The 18,470-nt window shown below is 36.9% G+C and overlaps 1 protein-coding gene across 1 annotated transcript in view; it reads left to right on the forward strand.

The window, feature by feature from the left end:
* The window catches only part of GOLGA4 (golgin A4), a 177,090-nt gene that overhangs the window by 123,537 nt on the left and 35,083 nt on the right, over nt 1-18,470 (forward strand). Inside the window, exons 14-18 of the mRNA XM_042781636.1 lie at nt 4,918-5,049; nt 8,387-8,542; nt 11,993-16,233; nt 16,734-16,855; nt 17,264-17,394. Of these exons, the coding sequence (XP_042637570.1) occupies nt 4,918-5,049; nt 8,387-8,542; nt 11,993-16,233; nt 16,734-16,855; nt 17,264-17,394 (4,782 nt within the window). The remainder of the gene's footprint in view (nt 1-4,917; nt 5,050-8,386; nt 8,543-11,992; nt 16,234-16,733; nt 16,856-17,263; nt 17,395-18,470) is intronic.

The following is an 18,470-nucleotide window of genomic DNA, read 5'->3' on the forward strand; positions in this document are numbered from 1 at the left end:
TTGTTTCCATCTTTTTGCTATTGTAAATAGTGCTGCAATGAACATGAGTTTGCATATATCTGTTTCTGTCCTGGCTCTCACCTCTCTAGGATATATACCTAGTAATGGGATTGCTGGGTCAAATGATATCTCCAATTCCAGCTTTCTAAGGAATCGCTATACTGCTTTCCACAGTGGTTGTATCACTTCACAGTCCCACCAGCAGTGTATGAGAGTCCCAGTCTCTCCACATCCCGGCTAGCATTTGCTGTTTTCTGTCTCATTGAACCTTGCCATCAGTGCTGGGGTGAGACGGTATCTTATTGTTGTTTTGATTTGCATCTCTCCGATGGCCAATGATTATGAGCGTCTCTTCATATATTAGCTGGCCACCTCAATATCTTCCTTGATGAAATGTCTATTCATGTCTTCTGCCCATTTTTCAATTGGATTATTAATTCCTTTGATGTTGAGGCATTGATGTTTTCTATAAATCTTAGAGATAAGTCCCTATAAATCTTAGAGATAAGCCAGATATGTAATTATCAGCAAATAAGAATTTGTTGCTGTCATTTTTGTTATGTGCTTTTTCATGGTATTGATTTCTTTGTTCCATATAATTTTCTATGCTGAGCTCATTTTGTTTATCAATCGTGTTATCACTTCCTTTGTTGCTGTTGTTTTAGCATTTGCTGAATGTCTTCTTTTTTATTTTGATGTGAAGGTTTATCATTTTTCTTTGAGGTTATCGTGTGATTTATAGTTTTCTTCCCAAGTTTAGACCAGTCTGTTCTATCTTGTAGATGTCTTGACTTCCCTATCATCTAGAAGTTCTGTAACAACACAGTTTTTTTTTTCTTCCCTCTTTTTGGTTTGTGGTTGTCCTCATTAGTCAATTGATACCTCTGGTTCCCTTTTTACAATCTTGTAGACTGAGTTACTTTGGATACTTCCCTAGATGGGTTGGTTTCTGGGTTATATCATCGTGTGCGTTAATGGTCAGTTGTTGTTGGCTGTTGTTGCTTCTCTGTCCAGAGGACTCTCTTTAGCATCTCTTGTAAGGTTGGTCTGGTTTTAACAAATTCCCTTCATTTCTGCTTATCTTTAAATGTCCTAATTCCACCATCATATTTGAGGGACAGTTTTGCTGGCTACATAATTCTTGGTTGGAAATTTTTCCCTTTCAGGGTTTTATATATACCATCCCATTTTCTTCTCACCTGCATGGTTTCTGCCAGGAAATCCAAGCTTAGTCTTACTGGTTGCCTCTTCTAGGTAACTTTTTGTTTTTCCTGTATTGCTTTCAGAATTCTTTCTTTGCCTTTGGTTTTGGTGAGTTTGATGATGATATGTCTTGATGATTTTCTTTTGGGGTCTATCCTGTTTGGGGTTCGTTGGACTTACTGAATGGATATATTGTCATTTTTCATCATACCAGGAAAATTCTCTTCCAACAAATAAATCTTTGACAGTTTTCTCTGTGGTTTTATTTGTCTCTTCCTGTTCTGGAATTGTGATTACACATAGTTATTCCTTTTGATGGTATCCCACATGAACCTTAGGGTTTCTTCATTTTGTTTTGTTCTTTTTTCTAATTGTTCCCTTTCCAGAGAAGTGTTCAGGTATTTGCCTTCAGTCTCACTAATTCTGTCTTCCATTGATTCAATTCTGCTTCTTTTCCCATTCAATGTCTTAGCTATTTCTGAAAATTTAATATTGTGGATTTCAGTGTGTAGATTTTGTATCATTTCTAATTTTTCATTTATTTTGTCATTTTGTTCTTGTATTGTCTTTCAAAATTATAGGGTTTTCTCAATGTTTTCCTCAGTTTTGTCAGTGTTTTCCTTGATCTGTCTCTCAATTCATTGAAAATACCTAAATATCATTCTTTTGAATTCCTTATCAGGGAGTTCCAATGCTGGTCTTCCTCGGGGATGTATTTTGGGTCTGTAGCCTGGTCCGTTGTTTCTCTGATTTTATCTTGCTTCTTTGTGTGGACTTTGATGTTGTCTCAGAAGCATTGTGGCATTTTTGTGTTTATAATTGTGTTTATGATTGTATGTTGGAGTGACTTGCCCACAATTTTTGTTTTCTTTGTATGTTATCTATGCAAGCAGGATACTGTGCTGTGCTCCTCTATTCTCTAGTTGACAGCGCTTATATGGTCACCACTGGTCTCCTTTCTTGCTGTCAGCCTCTCTTATGTTCCTGCTGACCTTGGCAAACAGAGCCTATTTTTAGGTCCCTGGAATCCGAAAGAGAATGCTATCACTTTAAAATTCAAAATGATTTGCACTTGTAAAGATTCAAAATGACTGCACCCTCGGTCACTTTAAATATCCAAAATAGCCACCACTTATAATCATTCAAAATGGCTGCACTCTTGGTCACTTTAAATATCCAAAATGGCTGCCATGTATAAACAATCAAAATGGCTGCACCCTCTGGACAGCAGGAAGTCAACAGGTTTTCTCCCTCCTTGCTGATTCCCTTCCTAGTCATAGACCACCAGCACAGTTGTCCCTGCAACCCTTGGTGACCAGGGTTGATCTTTAGGTCAATTCTCAGGTCCCAGCACCACTTGGAAATATTCAGGCTGTTGGTCCCAGCAGAGTAGCTGACAGTTGACAGCTCCAACCATCTCTGTACTCACTGTTTTCCTTCAGGTTTTTCCACTAGTTGCTGCCTAATCCACTTCTTTGTACTTCCTTTCAAAGCTCAGGGCTCCAACATTATCTTCTGTATCTCTGTCAATTGGTTTTTCTTTTCTTTGTTGAAAAGGGTCTGTGTTGCCTTTCTGCCTATTCCTCCATCTTACTGAAATCATATGTATTTTTGTAGGATGGATTCTTAGAAGTGAAATGTTACTCAGGCAAATTTTGTGTACTTGTAATTAATGCTTAAACCAAAATAACCAGACTTAGTGCCATAGAGTCGATTCAGGCTCATAGCAACCCTCTTTGGGTTTCTGAGGTGGTAAATCTTTATGGAAGTAGATTGCCCAGTCTGCCTTCCACAGAGTGGCTGGTGAGTTTGAACCTCCAGCCTTCTGGTTAGCAGTCAGATACCGTAGGCACTACACCATCAGAGCTCTTTAATTAATGCTTCTTGTTGTTTGTTGTTAGGTGCTGTTGAGTCAGACCCGACTCATAGTGACCCCTCCTTGGGTTTTCGAGGCAGTATCACTACGGAAGTAGATTGCCCCATCTTCCTTCCAAGGCTGGTGGGTCTGAACTGCTAGGCTTCTGGTTAGCAGTCAAGTGCCTTAGGCACTGCACTACCAGAGCTCCCTTAATTAATGCTTAGTTGCTGCTAAAAGCTCTATGGAGGACAGTTTATACTCTCAGAAGCAGTATGTTAGAATATGTTTGCCTCCCTTACAAAAATGGTATTGCTGAACATTTTTATTGTTTTCAAGCTCAAGTTAAATAAATGATATTATAATTTTAATGTGCATATCTTTTATGACTATGTTGAAAATATCTTTAAATGTTTAAAAGGAATTTGAGTTGCAACTCTCTTGAGTTGCCTGGAAGATTTCTTGACTCGTGTTTATATTATGCTGTTCATCTTTTTCTTACTTAATCATAGAAGCTCTTTACTTAGTGTGGATATTAGCCCTTTGGACATAAAGTTCTTTTATCTACATAATTTTTTCAGTTTATAATTTGTTGGCTTTGTTTATTATTATTCTTTTCTTTGCTATGTAATTGGAGTTTTCTGATAGTTGAATTTATTAGCCCTTTTCTTAAATGTTGTCTGGATTTTGTGTTCTTTTAAAAAACAATTCTCAACTCTATTTTTTATTCAAACACTTTTATACTTTTTTTAATGATTAAATCTTTGATATAACAGAAATTTAATTGGTGTAAGGAGTGAGGTAGGGAATCCAGTTTAATTTTTTTTTTCCATATTACTACAAATCTGCCTTCCAATAGTTTGTTTAATGATCCATCTTTCCCCTTCTGCTATGCCATACTATTGTCATTACATACTAAATTAGTATATTAAAATGGATTTTTTTCTTGATTCTCTGTCTTATTCCATTGTTTTGTCTGACCATGTAATGCTATTATTCTTTTATAATTACTATAGGTCTATAATAGGCTCCGTTATTGGTAACTAATTGCTAACAAGTTGATTCTGACTCATCACAACTCTGTGTGTGTCAGAGTAGAACTTTGTTCCACGGAGTTTTCAATGGCTGATTTTTCTGAGGTAGATCACTCATTAGTCCTTTCTTCTGAGGTACCTTTGGGTGAACTCTAACTACCAATATTTTGTTTAGCAGCCAAGTGTGTTAACTATTTGTACCACCTGGAATTCCCTACTATCTAGGAGCTTCTCTTTATTATTCTTATATTCAGAAGAGTATTGTCTGTTCTTATGCATTTATTTTTTCATAAACTTGCCTACCTCCCCCTCCCCAATTCTGTAATAGTTTCATTTGATTATATTTATAGATTATCTAGGGAGGTTTGACATTTCTATAAGATTAAATATTCCCATCCAAGAGCAAGGCTATACTTTATACTTCTGAATAAATGGTATGTACCTGGGAAGATATGGTACAATTAGATTGGTGTAGCCAGGCAGTTTTATCACAATAAAGTGCCTGCCCTTAGAGCATCCTTATTCCCATTTCCTCTGTTCTCCTTACCTTTCCCTGCTGTTGGGGAATATCCCCAAAAGAAACAGAATAGGAGCTTTATCCTCTAGGCTGTAGCATTCGCTCTCTGTATCTTAAAGAGGTACGAAATATTTCTGGTTTTTCTTTTAATTATTGAGGCTTAAGTGACTGATACATATGGGGAATATGTCCTGATTTTTCCTCTTACCAAGTTATTAGATAACTATCATAAAGTGTTTATGATTGAGTTGTGGAGTTACATATTTTACTCTGAGTGTTTTCACTTTATCCTTTTGTCTGATTATCAGAAATCTTCAGAAGAACAAATCATTAAGCTACAGAAACTTCATGAAAAGGAGCTTGCCAGCAAAGAACAAGAATTGACTAAGACGTTTCAGGCCCGAGAAAGGGAATTTCAGGAGCAAATGAAAGTAGCTCTTGTAAGTACCTACTTTGTTTTTGCTCTAGGTAAACTTTGTGAAGTTATAAAGTTGTCACCCTCTCATCCTTGCCTCACAGCCAAGGCTTGAAACTGGTTCATTCCAGTTCAAACCTCTGCTGAGAATTTGCATTTCTGCCCCAGATATACTTAATCAGAATCTACAGTTTAATAGGATCCCCAGGAGATTTGTATGTATCACCAGTTGCATACATAAGAATACCTGGGAATCGTGTTAAACTGTAGATTTGGGTTCATTGTATGTGCAGTGGAAATATAAAGTCACAAGGAGAACCCTTTTGAAGCCCTGCTCTTGACTTGAGGTTGGACCACTGGCAGCTTTGATCTTTGGGTATGCAGAGAGGATAGGAATTAGGCAGGAAAGAGGCTGCCAGAGCTTGCTAGCTTAGTTACTTGTGAAAATTAAAAGTTAATTTTTTTATCTTTTTATCTATCCACCTAGTTGTAGGTAGTGATTAGGGAGGAGAAAAGAGGTTGATTGAACCAGGCACTGCATAATTCAAGAATGATGTCTAAAATCTTACCAGACTGACTATAAATTCAGAGTTGAAAGCTCAGGAAGTTTTCTCTAAAATGCATTCTAATGAGGGAAAAAATGAAAATGACCAAGTAGTTTTTATTTTAAGTACAGTAATTTCATTAGTGATATCAGTTCATCTGATGTTTAAAAAAATAAAATAAAAAACACTAACTGAACTAACTAAAAAAATAACCAGAGAAGCAAAGATAACTGAAGATTTATTAGAATAGTATAATTAGAAAGTTAAAAAAGTTTTTTTTTTCAGTTGTAGAAAGCCTTTTATATAAGTCACCATAAAAAGCATTAATGACAAAAATGTTATTTCATATGAATAAACGTGTTTTTATATAAAATTATCCATAAGGTAATACATATTTTAAAGTGTTCTCAGTAAAAAAGGATTGTTGTTGTTGTTGTTGTTATGTGCCGTTGAGTCAGCGCCAACTCATAGTGACCCCTCCTTGGGTTTCCAAGGAGGTATCACTACGGAAGTAGATTGCCCAACCTTCCTTCTGAGGAGTGGCTGGTGGGTTTGAACCGCCAGCCTTCTGGTTAGCAGTCAAGTGCCTTAGGCACTATGCTACCAGAGCTCCTATAAAAGGATTAGAAATAATTTTTGTCATTTTAATCTCCTTTCTCCAATACAATTTTTTCCCACTCTCAGAGCTGCATCATTGAGATTTTTTAGGAGCAGTGATTCTTGAATACAGCAGACTTTCTAATCTTTTTGTGCAAATAAAAACATGGATTTGCATTAATGATTGGGTGAGGTTAGGGGTTCAGTTTGCTGTTGTGAAATTTATATGCATATAGTTCATATTTGTATTTCATGTTGGTCCGGAAAGTATTTAAAAGAGTTTATGTAAATGCTTGAAACCATAACAAGACAACATAAATGAACCAAGTTCTTGTTGTCAGCTGCTGTCAAGTTGGCCCCCGACTCATGGCAACCCCGTGCGCAGTGGATCGAAACACTGGCCTAGTCCTGCACCATCCCCCCTGTTGGTTGGGGATGAGACCATTGTGATCCATACAGTTTTCATTGCTGATTTTTGGCAGTTGGTTACTAGGCTTTTCTCTCTATTGCGTCTTAATTTGTAAGCTCCACTGACAACCTTGTCGGCATTGTAGCATCATACAAGCATCCACTAACATGAGGTACGTCGGCAGGGAATTGAACACAGGTCACCTGCATGAAAAGAGATAGTTCTACCCCTGAACCATCAGTGCCTCCATAAATTGAAAATGTTCTTAGGTGCCATCCAGTCAGCTCAACTCAATAACAATCCTGTGCACAACAGAACGCAATGCTGCCCAGCCCTGGGCCACCCTCACAATCCCTGCTATGCTTGAGCCCATTGTCATAGCCATTGTGTCAATCCATCTTGTTAAGGGTCTTCCCCTTTTTCGCTGACTTTCCACTTCACAAAGCATGATATCCTTCCTTAGGAAATGGTCCTTTCTGACAACATGACCACAGTAAATGAGACAGAATCTGTCCATTCTCACTTCTTAGGAGCGTTCTAGCTTATTCCAAGACAGATTTGTTAAATAGGGGTATGGAAATTAAGTGTCAAAGCAGGATATAAATGAATCAGGGAATGGGGCTAAAAATGTTCATTGTTATATACAGTGGGGTTTTCATGCTGGGATAAGTGGCCTTTAGGGACACTGAAGCTAAAACATTGTCCTTGTTAATACTGTGTTCTAGGAACTGATATATTCAGATGTATTCCAAGTAGAAGAAAGCAAGACACACACACACACACACACACACCAACACACATGTATGCATGCTTGCATGTGTCCTTTCCATTCCCTTTTCTACCTTGTTTCTTGGAGTTAGCTTTGAGTTGACAGTCAAAATTCAATGGACTATTAAGATTTCCTTTTTATTTTTATTGACATATAGAGATGCATTTAAAATGTAGTATACATTAAACATAGTATTTTTAAATGCTTTAAAATGAATATTTTAAAAACTAATATTTTCTTATTAGTCTTTTACTTCTTATATGGTTCAAAATCTTTCCTTAAAGCAGTGTGCTTATCAGACTGTAGCTCTCAGGTGATAAATTTTGTGAACTAAAAATATTGCCATTGGCAATGTGAACCCTAAGTAACAGGTATAGGTAAGTACACTTTTCTTAATTGGAGTTCAAAGCCACCAGATGTTAAAAGTACTTTCTAGAGCTTCTCTTCTCAAAACAGTAAGCACTTGTAAGTGAATGTTGACGTATAAGGACAAGCAGGGTGAAGGTTTTGAGCACTGATAAGGTGACAGGGGAGCCTAAATCACAGAAAAAAAGTTATGCAGGCATTGTTCTTTATTTCCTTGATCTAATGCATATATTCAGTGATCTTCTGATTTTTTATTTAATCTTCCATGTTGGGTTCCCTATTGTAATGGGATATTTCTCAGAAATTATATAAGCTTACAATCAGCTTTCTAGACCTAGAGGTGAAATACCAAACTCTGGTTTGTAGAGGATTGTGTGGTCCTTCACATTCAGATGTTTTGCAAAATATTTTAAGTAATGGAAAAATAACAGACATTAGTAGGGTTATTGGAACAAAATTTTTCAGATAAGTAGTAATTGTGATAAAGATTGGCCAGATCACACTGGAAAAGCCCCACCACTTGTTTCTGCAGACTAGTGCATGGGAGGAGAGAAATGATGATACTGTCTGCCTCACAGGGCCAGTATGAAGATCAAATGAAATGATTCCTGTGGAAATACTTTGGGACACTGAAGATTTATCTGGGTCTGAGGTAGTATTATTGTTTTTGGCGCAGGAAAAGAGTCGATCAGAATATTTGAAGATCACCCAAGAAAAAGAGCAGCAAGAATTTTTGGCCCTGGAAGAGCTAGAGTTGCAGAAAAAAGCAATTCTCACAGAGAGTGAAAATAAACTTCGGGAACTTCGGCAAGAGGCAGAGACTTACAGAACTGTAAGTCCCTAGACTGAAATCATTTATATATGAAAACTGTTGTTTCTACAGTCAGGATAAAGTTTTAGAGAAGCTTTTGTTTTTGATTTACTTACTTACACATACTCTTCATTTTCAGTGAAAGTTATTCATGGGAGTTCGGGTTTTGGGCTTTATGTTTGTGACCTGGTGGTCTTGGTTCTGCATCTAGCTGACTGCATTTCCATCAGCCACTCTCTCTCCTGCTTTGTACTCAGGTGCCATAGCATCTCCATGACATTGCTCACTCCTGATCTCTAGGAAATGGCCTCTTTTCATAGGTAGCACTTGCCCTGGCACCTTCTTGCCTCTTCAGCTTCATCTCATTTCATATCCTGAACATAATTCATTCTATGCTTGTATCACAATTTATCTATACCAATCCCCTGCTTCTACATTTAAGTTTTTCCCATAGTAAACAGCATCCTGCGGAGAACATATTTATACATATGGCTCAGTATGCATGTTTTAAGGCCCTCTGGCCCTTCCCCTCAGCAGTATTTGTGATGTACTGCCTGTTTTGAATAAACCAACTGATGTTATTTAGACTTTTTAATCTTTTTTTAAAAAAATTGTATTTATTTGGTTGTTGTTGAGAATATATACAGGAAAACATACACCACTTCATCAGTTTCTACGTGTATCACTTAATGATATCGATTACATTCTTTGATTTGTAAGCTATTCTTACCGTCCTCTTCTGAGTTGTTCTTCCCTTATTAAAGTCAACTCATTGCCTCCCTTAGGTCCCTGTCTGATCTTTCAAGTTGCAGTTGTCAATTTGATCCATATCTGTAGTTCTTAAAAGAGCATCATGCTTAAGGCTGATACTCTTTACTAGTTAAGCTAAACCGTTGTTTGGTTGTCAGAAGACTTCAGAGGATATTTTTGGTTTGAGGTTTAATGTTGTCTCAGGGCAGTAGTTTCAGGGACTCATCCAGTCTTCATTGTGCCAGGAAGTCTGGATTCCTTGAGAATTTGAAATTTTGTTCAGCATCTTCCTCATCCCCCTCTTTTGACCAGGATTCTTTTACAAAAATCTTTGATCAAAATATTTAGTAATGGTAGCCGGGCACCATCCTGTTTCTCTTGTCTCATGGCATTCCATATTCTTCTATTCCTGATGCTTGGAGGAAACACCTTTTGGTTTAGGTGAATAGAGATCAGTTGTAGTACTTTGAATGGCTACTTGCAGGCTTTCAAGACCCCAGACACTACGTAACAAACTAGGAGGTAGAACGCAGGCAATAAACATGTTAGGCCAGTTAATGGGGATAGCCCATGAAACCATGATCCTAAACCTCCAAACCATGAAACTAAATCCCATGAAGTTTTTGCTTGTACATATGCAGCCTCAGCAGATACTCTTTTATTTATTTTTATTTTTTTGTCATTGTAAATGTTAGGCCAGAGTAAACTCAAGCCACCAACATTTCAGTTAGCAGCTTCCTCCTGGTGTCGGGCCCCGATGAGACAGCCTGATAAGACAACCGAGGTGGCAGAACCTGCCCAGGCTGGAAAGCCCCACGTGATGATAAACTTCCTCCTGTGAAGCCCCCTCATGCTAATTAGGTGCAGACCCATGCCAACAACTACTTGGACCCCGCCATTTTCTTAGTGTCCCCACTTAGGTCCTCTACAAGACTGTGAACCTCACCCGGACCTCTCTCAGGGACCCATAAACCTCGCCCGGAAGTGCAAAATAAAAACTTCTCTTTAACCTCACTTTTGTGTGTCCTCTTCTCTTTACCATGGCCTTACAGTAAATATATAACTTTTGCCAATTCAACTTTTTATAGCTGCTGTTTAGTCTTTTTTTTTTTTTTGCACTGATTTAGACAGTAAAACACTCACCCCTCTTGCAGTTTCTAAACTATGTTTTTTTTTCCCATTTCTAACATTTATGAAAAGTAGCATAGTAGAAGACAGTGGGTGCTTAGAAGGCCTAGTTCATCCATTTGCTAGCTTTGGAAATTACTTCTGCCTTAAATTCCTTACCTGTCACAGAAAGAGATTAGATTTGGTAATTCCTTAGGATCTTTTCACTCTGAGTCGCCCCCCCCCCCCATAGACGTATTTTTTAGAGCAATTTCAAGTTATAGAAGAGTAATGTGGAAAGTACAGAGTTCCGGTATATTTCCTCCCCCCTGCACATTTTTTCTCTTGTTAACATCTTTGAGTCCTGTGGTACATTTGTTACCATCGATGAACCAATATAGATACATTATTATTAATTAAAGTTCATAGTTTATACATTACAAAATAAATAAATAAATAAACTCACTGCCACTATGACATTCCTACTCATAGCGACCCCCATTGGGTTTCAGAGGTGGTAAATCTCTACAGAAGTAGATTGCCCCATCTTCCTTCCATAGAGTGGCTGGTAGATTTGAACTGCCAGCCTTCTGGTTAGCAGTCAAATGCTTTAGGCACTGTGCCACCAGAGCTCCTTATAGTTTACATTAAGGTTTATTTTTTATGTTGCACAGACCTATGGATTTTGAAAAATACTTAATGTCATGCGTCCACAGTATCATACAGAATAGTTTCACTGCCCTGATAATCCCTCTGCTCCATCTGTTCATCCCTCCTGCCTCCCCACTGCCCCCTTGCTGACCAATTATCTTTCCACTGGTTTAGAGCCTTTCCCGCTCCCAACATTTTATGGTTCTGCTTTACTCTTAACTCTTTTTCTTTTGGAATGCAGGTTGATATTTTGTGAGATAATAGTAATCTTTGGTAAAAGTTGTATAACTTTCTTCTTTTTGAAAAAATCTTCTTAAAAATAACTTTTGGGGTGGAAAAATCAGATACATTATTCTTCTTCCAAAATTAAAAAATTATGAAAGCAACAGAATACTATCACAAGCCTTTAAAAAAAAAATCCACCTTCCTACCAAGAGTTACGAGAGCCCTGGTGGTGCAATGGTTAAATGCTTGGTTGCTAACCAAAAGCTTGGCAATTCAAAGCCACTAGCGACTCTGGAAGAAAAGACCAGGTGATCTGATCTTGAAAAGATTCCAGCTTAGGAAACCCTGTGAGACAGTTCTGCTCTGCCACAGAGGGTCGCTATGAGTCAGAATCGACTCAGCGACACACAGCAACTGACAGTTACTATTACTTTATGATTTATTTCTTTTTGACTGTCCATTTAGAATATTCTTAAAATACAGTTAATTTAAGTAGTTACCCAAGTATGTAGAAAGACTCAAATTATGAGTTGGATTGGGTTCTTTTCACTTCTTTGCTGTATGATTCCTTTATGAATGTAGCATGGAAAGATTTTTGTCCTTTTTAATGTTCAATGTGATATGTAGAGCTATTTACCTAAATTTTAATCTTTAAGTAGGTGGTACACATCATTATCATGTATATCATTGTTAAACAAGTATGTACTTTAATAACAATATATCTGTTTTTATTAACAGAGAATTCTTGAATTGGAAAGTTCCTTGGAAAAAAGCTTACAAGAAGGCAAAAATCAATCAGAAGATTTAGCTATCCATTTGGAAGCTGAAAAAAATAAGCACAATAAAGACATCACAATCATGGTTGAAAAACACAAGACTGAGTTGGAAAGTCTGCAGCAGCAGCAGGATAACCTTTTGACTGAAAAACTCCAAGTTTTAAAGCAACAGCATCAGACAGAAATGGAAAAACTTAGAGAGAAGTATGAACAAGAAAAGGAAACATTGTTGAAAGACAAAGAGATTCTTTTCCAGGCCCACATAGAAGAGATGAATGAAAAAACTTTAGAAAAGCTTGATGTGAAGCAAACAGAACTAGAATCATTATCTTCTGAACTGTCTGAAGTATTAAAAGCCCGTGACAAGCTAGAAGAAGAACTTTCTATGCTAAAGGATCAAGCAGACAAAGTGAAGCAGGAGTTAGAAGCCAAACTGGATGAACAGAGAAATCATCACCAGCAACAAGTTGACAGCATCATTAAAGAGCAGGAGCTATCTATACAGAGAACTGAGAAAGCATTAAAAGATGAAATTAATCAACTTAGGCTTCTTTTAAAGGAAAAGGACCAATGTTTGAAAGAGCATCAAGCTCATGTGGAGAATTTAGAGGCAGATATTAAAAGGTCTGAGGGAGAACTCCAGCAGACTTCTGCTAAGCTGGATCATTTGCAGTCATCCCAGAGTGCTTCGCATGAGCAGGCAAAAGCATATGAGGAACAGTTGGCCCAATTGCAGAAAAAGTTGTTGGATTTAGAAACAGAAAGACTTCTTCTTACCAAAAAGGTAGCTGAAGTTGAAACACAAAAGAAAGATGTCAGTGCTGAGTTAGACACACACAAAATCCAGGTGCAAGAGTTAATGCAACAACTTGAAAAACAGAATAATGAAACGGAGCAAACAGTAGAATCTCTAACCCAACTCTATGAGTCCAAACTTAAAGATAATAACTTAGAGCAGGAACAGACAAAGCAAATCTTGATGGAAAAGGAAAATTTAATTTTACAAATGAGAGAAGGACAGAGCAAAGAAATTGAGATACTCAAACAGAAATTGTCAGCCAAGGAGGACAGTATTAGTATTTTGCATGAAGAATATGAAACCAAAATTAAAAACCAAGAAAAAAAGATGGAAAAAATTAAGCAGAAATCAAAGGAGATGCAAGAAACGTTAAAGAAGAAATTATTAGATCAGGAAGCCAAACTTAAAAAAGAGCTTGAAAATACTGTACTAGAGCTTAGTCAGAAAGAAAAACAGTTCAATGCCAAAATGTTGGAAATGGCACAGGCTAACTCAGCTGGAATCAATGATGTAGTGTCAAGACTGGAAATGAACCAGAAGGAGCAAATAGAAAGTCTTACTGAGGTGCACAAGCGAGAACTCAATGATGTCATACTAATCTGGGAAAAGAAACTTAATCAGCAAGCTGAAGAACTTCAGGAAAAACATGAAATTCAGTTACAGGAAAAAGAACAAGAGGTGGCAGAACTGAAACAAAAGATCCTCAGATTTGGGTGTGAAAAAGAAGAGATGAACAAGGAAATAGTGTGGTTGAAGGAGGAAGGTGTCAAGCAGGATACAATATTAAATGAATTACAGGAACAGTTAAAGCAGAAGTCTACTCATTTGAATTCTCTCTCACAAAATGAAAATAAATTGAAAGCACAACTTGAAAAGTTAGAGTTTGACCTGAGCCAAACTTTGAAGGAAAATACTTTTCTTCAAGAGCAGGTAATTGAACTAAAGACACTGGCAGAACAAGATAAGCTTAAGGTTTCTGAGTTGACTGACAGGTTGAAAGCCACCAATGAAGAATTTCAGAGTTTGAAATCTTCACATGAAAAAAGTAACAAAAACCTAGAAGACAAAAGCGTGGAATTCAAGAAACTGTCTGAGGAACTAGCATTACAGCTAAATATTTATTGTAAGAAAACTGAAGCCTTATTAGAAGCTAAAACGAATGAGCTAGTCAACATTATTGATAGCAAAATTGATGTCATTCTTTCTAGAATTACTCATTGTCAGCTCCACACAACTAAAATTAAGAAGGCACTATTAATTCAGATTTGCAGAGTTTCTGAATTAGAAGCACAGCTTAAACAGCTAAAAGAAGAGCAAAGTACACTAAATAATTCTTTTCAACAGGCTACCCATCACTTAGAAGAAAAAGAAAATCAAATTAAAAGCATGAAGGCTGATATTGAGGGTCTTGTAACAGAAAAAGAGGCCTTACAGAAGGAAGGAGGCAACCAGCAGCAGGCTGCCTCTGAAAAGGAGTCTTGTATCACACAGCTGAAGAAAGAGTTATCTGAAAACATCAACGCTGTCACATTGATGAAAGAAGAGCTTAAAGAAAAAAAATCTGAGATTAGCAGTCTTAATAAACAACTCACTGAGTTGAACGATCAGCTTCAGAATAGTATTAGCTTGACGGAAAAAGAAGCAGCCATTTCCTCACTAAGTAAGCAATATGATGAAGAACAACGGGGACTGCTAGAGCAGGTGCAGGATTTATCTTTGAAAGTGGATACTCTGAGTAAAGAGAAAATGTCTGCTCTTGAGCAAGTAGATCACTTGTCCAACAAATTCTCAGAATGGAAGAAGAAAACACAGTTAAAATTTACACAGAATCAAAATACTATTAAAGAGTTGCAGATTCAACTTGAGTTAAAAACAAAGGAGGCCAGTGAAAAGGATGAGCAGATAAATTTATTGAAGGAAGACCTTAGTCAGCAAAATAAAAGATTTGAATGTTTAAAGGGTGAAATGGAAGATAAGAAGAGCAAGATGGAGAAAAAGAAGTGTAATTTAGAGACTGAGTTAAAAACTCAAACAGTGAGAATTGTGGAGTTAGAGGAACATATCACTCAGAAAACAATTGAAATTGAGTCCTTAAGGGAAGTCCTTAAAAATTACAATCAGCAAAAAGATATTGAACACAAAGAACTGGTTCAGAAACTTCAACACATTCAAGAGTTAGGAGAAGAAAAGGACAACAAGGTTATAAAAGCTGAAGAAAAAATCTTAAAACTTGAAAAGCAGGTGTCCTTCATGAAGTCTGAACTTGAAACTACGAATAAAGAATTGGAACATGTGAATTCAAGTGTGAAAAGCAAAGAGGAGGAGTTAAAGGCCCTGGAAGATAGACTTGAGTTGGAAAGTGCTGCAAAACTAGCAGAACTGAAGAAAAAAGCTGAACAAAAAATTGCTGCCATTAAGAAGCAGTTGTTATCTCAAATGGAAGACAAGGAACAGCAATATAAAAAAGATACAGAAAGCCATTTAAGTGAGCTAAATTCAAAACTGCAGGAAAGAGAGAGGGAAGTTCTCATCTTGGAAGAAAAACTTAAATCAGTAGAAAGTTCACCACAACCAGAGACATTAATTGTACCCAGGTCAGCAAAAACTGTGGCAGTGTGTACAAAGCAAGAAGCCGCAGATTCCCAAGGCTCTGTGCAGAAGGCATATGAAGAAAAAATCAGTGTTTTACAAAGAAATGTCACTGAAAAAGAAAAGCTATTACAGAGGCTGGAACAGGAAAAAGAAGAGACAAAGTCTTCTCATTCTGAAATGCAGTGCAAATATGAGGAGCTCTTAATAAAGTTAGAACATGCTGAAACAAAGCAACGTGAAGATCAAGTTACGATAAATTGTCTTAAAGAAGAACTTGAAGGAAAAAACAAGAAGTCTTCCTTGATAGTATTCCAGCATGTGGAAGGAGAAGGAGGGAAAAACAACATAGGGGCAAAGCAAACCTTGGAAAATGTGGTTGATGATTTCCAGAAAACCCTCCAGGAAAAGGTACTAACCTGTCAGATCTTGGAGCAAAAGATAAAAGAGCTGGATTCCTGCTTAGCAAGAGAGAAGGAAGTACATAGATTTGAAATGGAAGAGTTGACCTCAAAATACGAAAAATTACAGGCTTTACAACAGCAGATGGATGGGAAAAATCACCCCATAGAAGTTCTGGAAGAAAGTACTGAAAACTCAGAATCACATGTAGTCCATCCCAAATTGCCTGGTAACAATGAGGCCCAGCACAATGACCTGGAATTTAAATTAGCAGGGGCAGAGCGGGACAAGCAGAGGCTGGGCAAGGAGGTTGATAAATTGCAGAAAGACCTTCGAATGTTGCGGAAGGAGCACCAGCAAGAATTGGATATAATAAAGAAAGAATATGAACAAGAAATGGAAGAGAAAATCAAGTAAGTTTTATTTCAGCATGGATACTTTCAGTCCTCATTAAGTAAGCCCTCCTCCCCTCCCCTTTTTTCCCCCTAATTCAATTATTTTAGGCTCCACCTACTCAACTGTACCCAGTAGAAAATGTTATTCCATGACCATAGGGGGCAAAAACCTCTTCTTCTTTGTAAGATCATGTTATTAGATATATTTCCAAGTAATTTTTTTCTTTTCAAGTATTATTTTTATTAGCATTATTATTATATAGCACAGATGGATATAGTGAAACATTTAAAGTGAAAAGGAATAGTCTCTAATCCCTATAACCACAGCTTATGTATCCTTCCACAGGTTTTCTGTGCTCGAACACACACATACATATATACATGTACACATATGTATGCCCTCAAAATTGTTTTTATATCAGTGAGTTCAAAGTGTAGACACTGTTTGAAGACCAAGTAACTCTTTGCAACTTGTCTTTGTGTGGCAGCAGTTAACTCTTTACATTTTTGTTACTCAGACAGGAGCAAGAAGATCTTGAATTAAAACACAGTTCCACATTAAAACAGCTGATGAGGGAGTTTAATACACAGCTAGCACAAAAGGAGCAGGAACTAGAAATGACCATAAAAGAAACCATCAGTAAGTAAAATTTTAAAGTCAATAAGGAACAAAACACAACCAGCAGGGGCTGTTTATAATTTAAGCATATTCTTTTCACACTTGCACTAAGTGCTTTAAGTAATTTAACTGCAGAAAATATTCTCTCTCAAGAAAGTTCTCTCATGGGAGCCTGTGCTGCCTGGCAATGACTTGCCTTAAGGAGAGCCAGTAAAAGAAACTGAAAATGTTAATTACCTTGTAAAGATTCTTCTGCTCTGTGAAAGCAGGAGATCACTGTTGGCCTCATTGTGCATTTTGCAATGCTTATATAAAATTGATTTTTTTTTAGAATTAATTTGGAATGAGGGTTGGTACTGGAGTTGGGATATAAATATTAACTCTTGCCTAATATGTTTTCTCATGTGTGCCCATTTTTTTATTTCATAGATAAGGCCCAGGAGGTGGAGGCTGAACTTTTGGAAAGTCATCAGGAAGAGACAAATCAGTTACATAAAAAGATTGCAGAGAAAGAAGATGATCTGAAAAAAACAGCCAAAAGATATGAAGAAATCCTTGATGTACCTTATTTTTTTTCTCTTTTTTTTTTTTTTCGTTTTTAATTTAAACTTAGTTGTATAGATTTCATGGTGGTGCTGAAAAAGATTGGGCTATCAGATTTCCTGTTTTTCTAATATAGAATGTTTTCTGGTTCAATATTTTGCAAATTAATACTTCTGTACTATATGCAGGGTTTTAGAATCTAATTGGTTTCTGCCAGGATTGTAGCTTCCTGATCAGATTCTGCCAACCAGGCAATACGGTCTCTTTGCTGGTATTGAAGGAATAGTGAGTCATTAAATAGGGGACAAATAAATTATTTTCTCTGTCTTGCTCACAGATTCAGACTGAATTGTGAAAGACCCAGACTCAGAGTTGAGAGTTTGTGTATAGGTGAAATCTAAGTAATGGGACACTTAGTGTATGTTTGAATGTGGCTGCTTAGTGCAGCTGGGGTCTTTCAAAGAGTGCCAATTTATAGTTTGCTCTGTCCCTACCCAGTTTGCAGGTGGTTTTTGTTGGTTTCAAAGGGAAAAATGGTAGAGGCAAAAAGTGGAATGCATTAGTCAAATCCTCTTCTATATTTTGTGGAATATTAGCTCAAAGTATTTGTTCTACTTACGGTGGGTTAACATTGTTATTTTTGTGTATAAAGATAAGCCATGGACTCTAGTGAGAACATTTTCAAATGTAAAACAATGTCAATTCTTGGTTAGATTGCAGATTTTTTAGTTACTCCTTACTTCACTATATGACAAGACCCATTTAATGATTGAGAATGTTTAAATCAGACAGTCATGCTTCATTGATTATGGCAGCAATAGAAGTCTGATCCAGAAACAGTTTATAGTAATAATTATTTTTAAAGTAATTGAAATGACTGAATTTCTAGGATATGACACATGCGTGTAAATAAATGCCACCTCTCTACCATTAAATGTACTTATTTATTTATTGTTGTGGTTGATAATATACACAGCAAAAACACATATCAATTTAAGTTTCTAATGTACAATTCAGTGACATTGATTCTTTGAGTTGTGTAACTGTTCTTGCCCTCTTTTTCTGAGTTCCTCCTACATTAACATCAACTCAC

The sequence above is a fragment of the Orycteropus afer genome, unplaced genomic scaffold (assembly GCF_000298275.1).
Source record: "Orycteropus afer afer isolate SDZICR_OR568_19922 unplaced genomic scaffold, OryAfe1.0 scaffold00142, whole genome shotgun sequence".
NCBI lineage: Eukaryota > Metazoa > Chordata > Mammalia > Tubulidentata > Orycteropodidae > Orycteropus > Orycteropus afer.